Raw genomic sequence first — 13,907 nt, 5'->3', positions numbered from 1 at the left:
TATTTATTATTATTATTATTATTATTAAAAACATGAAGATACTTCTTGACACTAGAAGCATGACTCTTACTAAGGTTCAGCATGAATTTGAGCTGGCGTAGTCGTTTTGCAGAGGTCTGGGAAAGAAGGGGACATCTTTTAGTGCATAATAGTGGGGCTTATTCTGTGTTTTAGGTGCCCGTGAACTTGCTGAGGGCTGGGAGAATCTTTGTGTTTGAACCACCCCCCGGGGTAAAGGCCAACATGTTGAGAACCTTCAGCAGCATTCCGGTGTCCAGAATGTGCAAGGTAAGCTGTCTTGAGGATTATAAACAGATTCTATAGTTAGCCAAAGCATTAGCGGGACAGCATATGGTGGTTCCCCAAAGTGCTAGTGGGGGGTGGGGGATCCATCAGAGTTTAGTTTAGAGCCCACCTATTCCCACCTAAAAGGGAGTGTCAGTCACTCATTAATTATTGCATTGAAAAGATCATCCTCTGCTGGCCTTTTGACCATTCATTGATTTAAATGAAATAAGTTGAAGCTCCTCCCAGGCTATGTTTCCTTAACGCCAACCTTGCAGAGGGAATGGTGCTGATCCTCTGCTTGTTGCTGACACTCGGGTAGAAGCATCTGAGGAAGGATGGGAGAAGACAGTGCAGAGCTTTAGTAAGCCCTCTAGCCTGCACAAAGTAGACAAACATTGAGGCAGTCTCTCTGAGGCAACCTAAACATGTAATATCCACAACGACCAGGCCATCTGTTCTGACTCGATGTCCAAATGCAATACCTTGTGTTCACTAGCACAGTCCTAAGGCTGCCTACTGTGCCTGTTTCCTTTGGCAAACTTGCTCCAGGAGGTTATCCGTAAGATTAAAAAAAATGTACAAAGTAAGGACAAGGGTTTATTCGTCGTAATCTCGAGCATGCAGTTCTTCTCTTGAATGCAATGTAAGAAGAAGAAAAAACATTTCCCCCCCTCTCTCCTCCTTAGTCACCCAATGAGCGCGCTCGTCTCTATTTCCTTCTTGCTTGGTTCCATGCCATCATTCAAGAGCGTCTCCGATATGCTCCTCTCGGCTGGTCAAAAAAATACGAGTTTGGTGAATCTGATCTAAGATCTGCATGTGATACAGTGGATACATGGCTGGATGACACAGCAAAGGCAAGTGAAGTTGCAGGCGTTCCACTTTACCGCTCTGCCTTAAGGGGAATGTGGCTGGGCTGCTTTCATGAAGGAGAAGTAATTTGTAACAAGTAGGCAAAGCACATTCATAAAACTTATTCATATCCTGCCTTTCCTCAATGGGAGCTCAAAGCAGCATGCATGGTAAGTAAAGCTAAATACTGAATAACTTGTCCAAGATCAGCAAATGGCTACGCTAAGCAAGATTTTGAAACCTGGGTCTCCCTAGTCCTAGATTTTGAAACCTGGGTCTTCCAACATGCTGATCAGCCTACCACACTGGTTCTTAATTTGTAATAATGTTGGCTTTGTAGACTTTTACTGCCCAAAAGCTACCTCCATTACAACAAAACTGTCTACCCCTCCAGGGCCGCCAGAATATCTCTCCTGACAAGATCCCTTGGTCTGCGCTGAAGACCCTGATGGCTCAGTCGATTTACGGAGGACGCATTGATAACGAATTTGACCAGCGTTTATTGAACAGTTTCCTGGAGCGCCTCTTCACCACTTCAAGTTTTGACAGTGAATTCAAATTGGCCTGCAAGGTTGACGGTCATAAAGACATCCAGATGCCAGATGGAATCAGGTACTTAAGTTCTGCCTTTAGTAGTAAGCCTGGGCCAGGTTGGCTCAAACTGCTCAGTGCTATGTACTACGTGGTCATTATCTGCCGTTTTGTCTCGACAGGCGTGAAGAATTTGTCCAGTGGGTTGAGTTGCTGCCAGATACGCAAACACCATCCTGGCTCGGGCTGCCAAACAATGCCGAGAAGGTTCTTCTCACCACCCAGGGTAAAAAATGCTTCACTTCAGTAGTTCACTGTAAACCGGAGTCTAAACAATATTTGCTAAACCACACAAGATTCTCTAAAGAAGCTTGCAAATCTTGCATCGGTTACTACAGAATTAGCTGGGTTTAAAAAAATTAATGGCTTAGTGCAGCATGAATCTCATGAGCCGGATTTAGCCAGATAGGGATGTTGAAGTATTGGAGCAGGTGTGAATCCTGAAAGCCAAGACTTTACTCACAATCTAGTCAGCTGAAGTTGTCAAGACTACACTTTGAGGCTATGTGGCTGAATGTTATTTGTGAACCAACTAATAGCATAGGATCAAATTCCTAAACTATATGCAGGGCTTTCAAAGCTCAAGTTTGGATTAAAGTTAGCTAGCACACGTATGTTAATCTTTAACCTTTCTAAAATGGTTAAGCATTTCACGCCCTGTACATTTCAGGTATTGACATGATCAGTAAAATGCTGAAAATGCAAATGCTAGAAGATGAGGATGACTTGGCCTATGCTGAGACCGAGAAGAAGGCGCGGACAGACTCCACCTCGGATGGTCGGCCAGCTTGGATGCGAACCCTGCACACCACGGCTTCCAACTGGCTCCACCTCATCCCACAGACACTGAACCACCTGAAACGTACAGTGGAAAATATCAAGGTGGGACACGCAACCTAGTATGTACAGCAGAGCTGGGGAACTTGTTCTGGCCAGATTCTGCTGGACCACAACTCCCATCATCCCTAGCCTTTGCCATACTGGCTGGAGCTGATGAGAGGTAGAGTCCAACCATATATGGAAGGCCACAGGTTCCCCAGCCCTGATGTAGGGTGAAGCTTTGCAAAATCATATTAATACTGTCTTAGATGATGGCGGTGATACTTAATTGACAAAATTGTCTTGGTTTCAAAAATCAAAATGTGTAAAGTTACTGATGGTGCTTCTAGGAAGGATAGCGCTGGGATATTCCTGCTCTCATACAACTCAGTTGCCAGGATTTTCTCCACTTACTAACACTTTGCTCTTCCTTTGGAAACCAAGGATCCTTTGTTCAGATTCTTTGAGAGAGAAGTGAAGATGGGAGCCAAACTCCTTCAGGACGTTCGTCAAGATCTTGCAGATGTGGTTCAAGTGTGTGAGGGGAAGAAGAAGCAGACCAACTATCTGCGGACGCTTATTAATGAACTGGTGAAAGGTGAGCTATTCTAAACACACACACACACAGCTTCCTGAATTAAGATGCTGCTGAAAGAAAGAAAACAGAAGGTCTAAGGGGGTCCCTTTCTTAGCTGTGGTGGTGTGCCTATGGGATAGGGTTAAACCAAGTACCTACGTTCAGCTAAACCTGATGCCAAATCATAAATCCAGCTTGGTGGTTGGTTGTTTTTTCACAGGTTACAGAATCCCATCCATAGATTCTGCAGTCGCTGGTGCTTAATTTAGTATCTTTCCATTTTACACACAAGAGTTTTCAGTGTAAATGTTGAGTGTTTGGAAGTTAACATAAAAGCCATGATAAAGTAAATTAATTGCCATAATTACCATCTGGTGTGCCTTTTAAAAATGTGTTCAGTGTTTGCTTCTATCAGGGGTAGTCAACCTTGTTATACCTACCGCCCACTAATGCATCTTTCTTGATGGTAAAATTTCCTTACCGCCCACCAGTGCTCAATGGATTCAGCTTGTGCTGTAGAACCCCCTACCGCCCACCTAGAATCCTGAAACGCCCACTAGTGGGCAGTAGGGACCAGGTTGACAACCCCTGGCTTATAGAGAAACTATCAATGAAGGAGAGAGACGGCATCCAGTTGTGACTAGTCTTTTGCTCACAAAAAGTACAGCGTTTTTATGCTTTCTCTCTAGGCATCTTGCCTCGCAGCTGGTCTCACTACACTGTGCCTGCTGGCATGACGGTCATCCAGTGGGTATCTGACTTCAGTGAGCGCATTAAGCAGCTACAGAGCATCTCCCAGGCAGCTGCTGCAGGTGGAGCAAAAGAACTGAAGGTAGGCAATAGAGTGTTTTGTAGTGGTTGAATTCAGTACCAGTAATGTGAGAATACACATGAGATGAGTTTCAACTCCTCTGGCTTTTATGTGAAATATGAAGACTACATCAGGGGTGGAAAAGCATGTTCCTTGGAGAAGATAGAGGATAATAAATACACTCTGCTGATTGCTAGGGAAGCAGTGAAGCCCTGGTTCTGTAACCCCTCTACTGATGGCCATGGTTTTTCAAGCACCGCTTTTTTAGTTATGTACAAGGGGATCACATCTCACCATAACAATGATATATATGCACTTGTATAGCATATTCTCATATGCTGTTTGAGAAGGGGTTGAATACAGCATATCCTCATTTTTAGCTCTTCTAAGGAAGTGTGGGTGTCTGTATTTCCACTCTCACAGATCTGCTTAAATCCATGGGATTTTGTGGGGCTGGTGAGGCCAGTAGCTTCCAGAGTCAGAGGGAAGGCAGAAAGCGCTTCCCTGTCAGTAGCTAAACTGCTCAGACCCTGAGGGTACAGAGTAAGCACCTAAAATGATTGGGCAAAGAGAGAGAAGAATAAGTCTGTATATGACTCACCAGCAGGGTATGAGGAGCAGACTGCGATATTGGTTTCACTCAGCGGTATATCGCTGGTGAGCCAACGCTCCTGAGTCCCTCTGCTAGCAGCATCTGCTGGAGGGAGTCAAGAGTTTCTTCCTCCAGCGGGCGCTGCTAGCAGAGGGACTCTGGAGCGACGGCAGTTTCACCGGTGGTAATATCACTGAGTGAAACCTCCATCCCACTCTGCCCTCATATGACGGAGAGGGAGAAACAAGCTGTATCAGAGAGGATTTGATACCGTCTGTTCCTTCCTCTGCATCTTTAAACTGCTCAAAAGTGTGCAGCTGCCCCTTGCCTCAGTCGAGCAGTTAAAGGAGCCCCGATGCCCTGTGCATGAACAGTGACAGCACCGGGCTGGTCTCAGCTTGGGGGTGGAAACCTTCCCTCTCCCCCCCCCCCCCAGCTGAGCAGCGCAAATGAGCTGCATTGTCCCAGCCTGCGAGCCTGGGTGAAACCGCCTCAGTTCTTGATGTAAGAACGGGGGCAATTTCACCTGGTGTCTCATGGGCAGAGGCCAATGCATCTTGTTTTTTCAACATCGCTGTATATCGCCAAACCCTGATGTTTGGCTGGGGATACACCGTGAAGTTGAAAAGCTAATATCGCCCAGCCCTTCTCACCAGGTCTTCACCTGCAGGCCTCTGGTACTGATCCAATGAATCAAGTTGTGTCAAACAAACTCTGCTGTGGATTTGCTTAACAGAACATCCACGTATGCCTGGGAGGCCTATTTGTACCTGAGGCCTACATCACAGCTACAAGGCAGTACGTGGCTCAAGCCAACAGCTGGTCTCTTGAAGAACTCTGCCTAGAAGTCAACGTTACAACAACTCAGAACGCAGTGTTGGATGCTTGCAGTTTTGGAGTAACAGGTTAGTTGGAGCTACTGTCTCAAGGATGATGTGGAGGAAATACGCTTCATGCTGAAACGTTCCAGTTTCTTAATGGGTGTAAAAGTTAACGCATCATGCAGAGTATACAGCGGCGAAGTAATTTTGTGTGTAAAAGACCATGAGGTTAGATTGCACATGAATTTAGTTGTGCTGAAGTGGTGTTCCATTAACATTTTGGGGGTATGGGTGGCAGATCTGCATCTTACACCTCTTCAGGGGTCTTTAATGGAGACAGGTGTGTGCCACAGTGGCTGTGGCAAAGATTCCAGGTATCTGCAGATTCCTTTGGCTTCGTGTATACAGTTAGGTGACATTGCGTTCTGTCCGTGCCAAGATCAGACAAATTTCCAAGACTGCATCTAGCTGCCGTGCATGTATGAAATCCAGGCCTCCTGAAGTGAACACATAATCATTGGAGCTTTTTAAGCGGAGGTAGGGCGGCCAGCATGTCAGTGATTTTGTTAAAATTCCTGCATTGCAGGGGGTTGGACTAGATGACTCTCTGGGTCCCTTCCAACTCTACAATTCTATATGCTTCACTTCTAAGGAGACTTTATATGAAATTGTGAATCCACAAAATAACAGACTTTAATATACTTCACGGCTGACATTTAAACATCCCTCTTTTTTTAACTCAATAGGCCTGAAGCTTCAGGGAGCCACATGCAATAACAACAAGCTGTCGCTTTCCAATGCTATTTCAACGGTCTTGCCCATAACTCAGCTTCGCTGGATCAAACAGACAAATGCTGATAAAAAGTCTAATGTGGTAAGTAATGTGATCTGTTGAGTCTCGTGCATTTCAGTCGTACATGCTGTTTATGCTCTCCTTGTAATTTACTTCCTCCTCTTCACCTTGTCCTGAACCTGTTTGTTTTGCAGGTGACATTACCTGTTTATCTGAACTTCACTCGTGCTGATCTGATCTTCACGGTTGACTTTGAAATTGCTACCAAGGAAGACCCTCGTAGCTTCTATGAACGTGGCGTGGCTGTCCTGTGTACTGAGTAAAAAAGGAACCTGTAACCAGCATTCAAGCATTTTTGCATCTCAAATCCAGTTCTAGAAGGCTGTTTTAACACTGCAAAGCATAGTTATGTTGTCAAATGGTTATGTAGAGGAGAGTAAGAGTGATGTGTCTGAAACGTTCTTAGATGTTGACTGTTGGACTACAAGGCATAGTTAAGTTTTCAGATGGCTGTATAGAGGTGGCTAAGAAAGATTTATGTTTGAAAAGTACCTGGAAAGACTGTCAGAAGGATTTGTTGTTTTTGGATTGTTCTAGATTGGTGTACTAATGTCAGATGCTTAAATAAAACTTTACAGCACGATTTCTTGTTTTGGGGGGTTTTTTTCAGTGCCTTATTCACTTGTCATGAGAATAAACCAACAAAAGAGAGAGGTCTGTATACACAAAGCTAAGATGAAAAAGTGTACTGCAATCCTATCTTGAAATAGACTATGGCAGGAGAGAGTTCACATTGAGGTGCTAGCTTGAGTTATATAGTCCATCTGTAGAATGTGGTCTGCCATTTGGCAACCTGATTGCTTGGACTAAATTTATTCCTTCAATTCAGCTTTTACAGTAAGTATTTCAAAACAGGCTCTAGAACAAGCTTGCCTTCCAACTCTTGTTGGATTCCCATCAACCCCAGTAAGCATGACCAATGGTTGGGAATTGTTGTAGTCAAAACCAACTGGAGGGCACTTTTCTAGAGCTATTTATTTCGTTATCTAAAATCTGTGAGCCACCTTCAGGGAGGCTCGCAATAATAAAATTGCACTAAAATAATTTAAAACACTATAGCCTATTGCACACATCAAGTTACCAAGGTGAAGAAAGCTCAGTTAAGTGGGGAAAGGGGGCATCAGCCGCTTCTGGCACAAGGGCTGATGAATACTGCTATTTCAGTGGGGTGCAAGAAATGTATGGCGTTATTGAGATTTCCACACTAAAGGGATAACAGTTCTTGGTAAATTCTCTGTGATTTGGTATCTTCCAAACTGCCTTTATTACCAGGTGACTGACACTAGCAAAGCCAGGAGTAGCAAGGCAGTCAGTTAGGGATTAGGACATAGATGGTTAGTTTGATGTAACAAGGCTGTCTAGTCCAGCATTTGGTCTTCAAATAATGACCAGCGTATAGTGTGGCCTGCTTTCAGGCAGGACAGAATCATGCAATGTTTGCCCTTGACATCCCAATAACCAGCAGTTCATAACACTATTATTGTGAAGACTAGCGTGGAGAAACAGTATAAAAATGTTCTCACAAACACTACTTCCTCACTGATAAGACAGAAATCATCTAGCATGAACTTCCTTTTTAGTGCTACGTGTTCCTAACTTTCCAAAACTTTTGCGATTACCTTTTTTTGTGTAATGTGGCCTTGCAAGAACAATGAAGTGCTTAAATGTTAAAAAGACTTGCACACTTGTGGGCTCCACTTAATTTATTTTAACAACAGGCATTGTTTTCACCCACAGACATAGGTAGATTGCAGTTAGGCTACACGAACTCAAGTCATCCGCAATATTTTCCTTGGCGTTTCTCCAGCACTGTCTAGGACAGCCCTCCCTTGCTTCCTCTTGACCTTAAGAAGTTCACGCAGATTATCACAATTGGCCAACATCGGGTGTAGCACAAAATCACAAGGTAATTTTTCAGAGAGAACAGCACGCTTTGAATGACCTGGCCCAGGAAACCAGGAAGGTTCTGTGGTCATCTTCAATACTTCAGCTGCTTCATAAAGTTGAGGTTCATCCTCATGAGTTACAATTAGAGGGATTTCCATGGGAGCGAAGGCAGAGAGGGGTTCTGGGCCTTCTGAAAGAACACTGTCTTCCATGCTCAGATGCTTCAGAAAGATCACCCTACTCAACTCAAGGGAGCCCAAACTACTGTTGGAGTTGCCTTCATCATCACCATCATAAGGATCCACGAACTAAAGCAACAGACACAGCAAAAGACTTCACTTAACAAGAGAGAAAGTTCCTTCTCAGCAGCCAACTTTCGGGAAAGAGTCCCTGAAACTAGACAGGATTTGCACATAACACAAGCTGTGGTTTGTTTAGCCCAAGCTAAGGTGGTTTGTTTCAACACCTGAAACCAGCTCAGAATGCTAACGATGGTTTCTTAAAACAACCCAGTATGTGGCACCAATATCCAACTAAAAAGTTCTGCCAATGTAAGGACTTTTGTGCTCAGTCTTGTTTAACCATGATTTGTTTGGCCACCCTACCCAGATGCTACAGTCACGGGGCAAGGGCAGCTGAAACCAAGCTTTGGAAACATAAGCTGTGGCTCATTTGCTAGCCTATGAGTTTTTTAAACAAACTGGTTAAAACACTCACAACTTAGTGGCTTAGCACTGCGTGTAAATGATTTAAAGAACTCTTGCATTAATCTGATGCATTAATCAGACAACGAACTACTACTAAATAGTCAACCTCTTATAACTTAGGAAAAATTCCAACCTGATCTAAGCCTAATAGTGGAAGCAAGAAAGTATCCCACTTTAATAATACAATATAGTACAGGCACCTGTTGAATGCATTTTTCTTTGAAAGCACATTCTGCAGATGTATTCATAAAAGTGGAGTAGTGCCAAAGCTGGCAAAGCAAAATTCCATTGGAGGGCAGATAATAGATATTAAAAACTTACTTGAAGTTTTGTTCTCTCCCGGGATCCTACCAAAAGCGCACTCTTGGGCAGCACCTGTTTTGGATAAGACACTTTCTGACGTGTATATAGCACGTGGTTAAAGCCTGACTGCTCAAAGTTTAGCACATTCAAACTATGCAGGTTCACTGTGTGCATGTGCTCCCAACTGTCCCTATATACCAGGAACAGTTTGGCGTTTTAGCTAGCTACCCCTGGCAAAGTAATTGCCCGTTTTACAATTTGGGAGTGTGTTTTCAAATTTTTTCTGTAAGATGCAAGAGTTGCCATTCTTCAGCACTTGTCTGCACTTCCCCTTGCTATCTAGAATGGGGGTAAATCTAGGCATGGGGCGCAAGTGCACCTTATCTCTAGTGCAGATGCAAGGGCATTAAGGTACCATTAAGGCACACAGGGACACGGGTGGCGCTGTGGGTTAAATGACAGAGCCTAGGACTTGCCGATCAGGTCGGCAGTTCAAATCCCCGCAATGGGGTGAGCTCCCGTTGCTCAGTCCCTGCTCCTGCCAACCTAGCAGTTCAAAAGCACAAAAAAGTGCAAGTAGATAAATAGGTACCACTCCGGCGGGAAGGTAAACGGTGTTTCCGTGCGCTACTCTGGTTCACCAGAAGCGGCTTAGTCATGCTGGCCACATGACCCGGAAGCTGTACGCTGGCTCCCTCGGCCAATAAAGCGAGATGAGCGCCGCAACCCCAGAGTCGTCTGCGACTGGAGCTAATGGTCAGGGGTCCCTTTACCCTTTACCTTTACTAAGGTACACATTCCCTACTTTTGCATTCTTTTGCGAGTTTTTTTGACCTCTTGATAAGGTATTCTGGATACCTCCTTTTTCCAACAACCCTTTAAAGTGCAGATTTGTATCTCTGTCTGTGCTCGACTATACAGCTACAAATATGTTTTAAGTGCATTATCCAAATGTGACAAAAGATGATGAGCCAACTGCAAATTCAATATATATTTTAAAACTTTTTAAAAAGCATTTTCACAGCATTTTTTAATATGTGTCTATATTCCACTTGTATCTGCATCAGATACAAAGTTGTTTTATGCATGCTGCAAATCATTATGAGATGTTTCGTAGCCAACAATTCAATAAAATACTCTACTACAATGGCATTGCTAGCTGAAAGAACAAAATCCCTTATTGCATTCAAATTCAGTGCAGGGCAGGCTATGTCCAACAAGCAGCCCAATGCAACAAGCATAAAAGACCCTTCCACAAACTGTAGCAGCCTGAGCTGGATTCAGGCTCTCGTCTCCAATTCTGTATTCCATGGGTAGGCAAACTAAGGCCCAGGGTCTGGATTCGGCCCAATCGCTTTCTAAAGCCGGCCTGCGGACGGTCCAGGAATCAGTGTGTTTTTACATGAGTAGAATGTGTGCTTTTATTTAAAATGCATCTCTGGGTTATTTGTGGGGCATAGGAATTCGTTCATTTCCCCCCAAAAAATATAGTCCGGCCCACCACAAGGTCTGAGGGACAGTGGACCGGCCCAATGCTGAAAAAGTTTGCTGACCCCTGGACTGTGCTCTGCTTTCAAGGGAGACCTTTGCTGCTTAGTACTGTATTTGCTTTTCTGCTATACTGTACATGTATTGGCCAGCGGCAACCTTGAAGATAAGTGCTAGCCAATCTAAGTACACACCGCGCAGCAACCCAGAGATACAAAACGCTTGGCTAAAAGCTTCACTTTCTGGAGCCCAAAAGCAAAATGTAATTTAATAGCCTCGTGGGAACCCATTATACTGCCCTTTTAAGATAACCACTTATCAATTGCTTTCCATAAGGTGTTTTGGGAGATAGTTAGGAGCAATCTGTACCAGGGAGGAAGCAGGCACTGGAGCAGGCAAAGTGCTTAACCTGCTTCCATGTTATCACTGGGGGGGGGGGGAGGAATTCCTAATTCAGCTCAACCAGCAGAGCAAAGACTCGGCAGAAGAGTTCTGTGACCTGGAGCTTAGAGCTTATTTCTCAATTGTTTGCTAGTACAAGGTGCAAATAAATGCATCAGAATTCATCCGCGTGACCAAGAGGAGCCTCATGCAACGTTGAGATGAAAGAAGTTGTTTCAGGTTGCTAAGCATTTATAAGTCACTTTGGGTCACTTTTTTTTTAAGAAAAGCAACTAATGAATAATGATACTAATAATAATAATAATAATGTAGTATCGGTGCAAAGCTGGACACTCAGAGGGCTGGGACTGATGATGCCACAAGATGGTACCTCATGATGCCATAGGGTTGCCAACTCTAAAGAGAGAGAAAACGGATGCAAAAAGCAAGGGATATGGACCAGTTTAATGGGGGTGGAAACAGACAACATTCTGCAGGTGCAAATAACAGGATTCTTTGGGGTTTTGGCTGCAGGGTGGGGAGAATGCTACAAATTTTAATTTTGGGGGGCAGGGGGGGAAATGTTCTCTCTTTTAGGGTATTTTTTTAAGTCACATTTTAAAATACTACTGCAAAACACCTAGACCCAAAATTCAAAGGAAGGAGGTGGTCTTATAGATGAATATGAGATTTAAACTTGCTGCCCTGAGTATTTGACTGCAGAAAATCGGAGTCTCAGGAACCAAAGCCTAGGATTCGACAACCCAAACTGTGTATGTCTATGGCAGGGGTCAGCAACGTTTACCTCGCCTGGGCCGGTTCACTCCAGCAGAGATCCCTCCATGGACTGGATCTTGAGCGCCCACGCCCGCAATTTTCGGCATCTGCGCAGACGCGATTTTCAGCACTGCGGAAGCGAGGCGCTGTGCTGGTTTAGCTCAGTGCGCAGGGACTTGCCGAGAGGGTGGCTCAGTTTGGGGGTGGCTTGTGGGCCGGTTAAACGACCCCCGTGGGCCGCTTGTGGCCCATGGGCCTTAGGTTGCCGACCCCTGGTCTATGTCTTTGCGTGCCTGCATGTGCACCATCTACCTTCTTTGAAGCGCTAGTCCTATTGAGAGTAGACCCATTGAAATGAATTGACATGGTTAACACACCCATTAATTTCAATGCATTCACTCCAAGTTGGGCTTTGTTGAATGCCCACAACCCTACAGGGTGCGCTTCTCCTGACAACATGCTACATCTTTAAGTGTTAAAAGTGTTGAGCAACTTCTATTAAATACATATATATCATAGAGTGTACCCTATTTTAAATACACACACATACACACACATTCTGAATTTACTGGAACAACTTCATCACCACACAAGCTTTCAAAGGGAAAGCCTTACTTGGGCGTAAATTGAATTCAATAGGACTTAAATCTGACTATAAATGGTTGGGATTGTGTTGCAATTAAACTTATGCAGTGGTACCTCGGGTTAAGTACTTAATTCGTTTCGGAGGTCTGTTCTTAACCTGAAACCGTTCTTAACCTGAAGCACCACTTTAACTAATGGGGCGTCCCGCTGCCGCCACATGATTTCTGTTCTCATTCTGAAGCAAAGTTCTTACCCCGAGGTACTATTTCTGGGTTAGCGGAGTCTGTAATCTGAAGCGTATGTAACCTGAAGCGTATGTAATCTGAGGTACCACTGTATAGCTTTTGGATGGATAAAACTTTGTATCTATATATTACCTCCATGTCGGTATCTGAATCAGATTCACTGCTGTACTCAACAGTACACTTTTGCTGTGAAAGAGAACAGCTGGTGAATACAAGGGGATTTCATTTAATATTCTTAAAAGACTTCAGTCCTGCTGCCCGCAACCTTAGCTTCCAAAAAAGTTCCCACTGCCAAGCACACTAAAGGGCCTTCCTCAAGTTTCCCATTCAACACCTGAAAACTATTCACTTTGCCCAGATTTAAACAAACAGGCAGAGTAGTTTGCCATTTGGAGCAATGTGGAGTCACCATTGTTCCACAGTTCCTACCCATGCATGATGCAATACCAAAATCCCGGTGGACAACAAAAGAGGGTTAAAGATGCTCTCAAAGGCAAATCTTAAAAAAAATAATGTAGTATAAGCACTGATAACTGGGGGGAAACTGGCCTGCAAGCGCTCTAGTTGGAGAACAGCCTTTACCAAAGGTGTCATGGGTTTTGAAGACACTCAAACTCAGGATGAAAGGGAGAAACGTGCTAAGAGGAAGGCAAGCTTGGCAAACCCTCACCGTTATCAACTCCTACCAGGAAACCTATGTTCCCACTGTGGAAGGACGTGTGGATCCTGAATTGGCCTCCAGTGTCACTTACAGACTCACTGTTAAGACCGTGTTCATGGAAGACAATCTTACTCGGCTACGAGTGATCGCCAAAGATGATGATGCAATTATTCTTCAGGGAAATTTAGGAAACACAAGGAAGCTGCCTATCTAACTCAGTTCTGCCCACACAGATTGGCAGTGGCTCTCTCAGGTTTCAGATGAGTCGCGGACCTACTGTGATGGCTACCAGCAGCAGGGAATCACAGGTGGGCTGAGTGCAGTTATGCTCCTGTCAGCTCATAGACTTCCCACAGGCAAGTCGCTCCTTCCCGCCATTTTCATGGGTGGAAAGAAGCATGGGTGTGTTTAAAGGGTGGCAATCAAGTGCTGCGCCACAGACACTGGCACAAGTGGATTTTAGCGCAACATGGGGGTATTTCAAGCAAAAAGCCTGCGTTCCATACTGCGACAGGCAATGAGGTGTCAAAGGAATGTAATAAATTGGGACTATGACTAGGAAAACTAACGCAATAATCCTCACGTCTGAACACAGCCTATGGGTTTGTACACCCTCTTGTTTACATCCAGGCCTTGCCTGCTGCTGTTTTGTGAAGTGTACACAATCCA

The 13,907-nt window shown here is 44.4% G+C and overlaps 1 protein-coding gene across 1 annotated transcript in view; it reads left to right on the top strand.

Moving 5' to 3' along the window:
- The window catches only part of DYNC1H1 (dynein cytoplasmic 1 heavy chain 1), a 58,779-nt gene extending 51,992 nt beyond the window's left edge, over positions 1-6,787 (top strand). Inside the window, exons 69-78 of the mRNA XM_053372259.1 lie at positions 175-288; positions 975-1,145; positions 1,535-1,752; positions 1,854-1,957; positions 2,402-2,613; positions 2,995-3,148; positions 3,817-3,959; positions 5,267-5,435; positions 6,098-6,225; positions 6,339-6,787. Of these exons, the coding sequence (XP_053228234.1) occupies positions 175-288; positions 975-1,145; positions 1,535-1,752; positions 1,854-1,957; positions 2,402-2,613; positions 2,995-3,148; positions 3,817-3,959; positions 5,267-5,435; positions 6,098-6,225; positions 6,339-6,467 (1,542 nt within the window). The 3' untranslated portion in view covers positions 6,468-6,787. The remainder of the gene's footprint in view (positions 1-174; positions 289-974; positions 1,146-1,534; positions 1,753-1,853; positions 1,958-2,401; positions 2,614-2,994; positions 3,149-3,816; positions 3,960-5,266; positions 5,436-6,097; positions 6,226-6,338) is intronic.
- Positions 6,788-13,907: the final 7,120 nt, after the last annotated feature.

This window comes from Podarcis raffonei, chromosome 1 (genome assembly GCF_027172205.1).
Source record: "Podarcis raffonei isolate rPodRaf1 chromosome 1, rPodRaf1.pri, whole genome shotgun sequence".
NCBI classification, from domain to species: Eukaryota; Metazoa; Chordata; class Lepidosauria; order Squamata; family Lacertidae; genus Podarcis; species Podarcis raffonei.
This window is presented reverse-complemented; position numbering and strand designations above follow the sequence as displayed.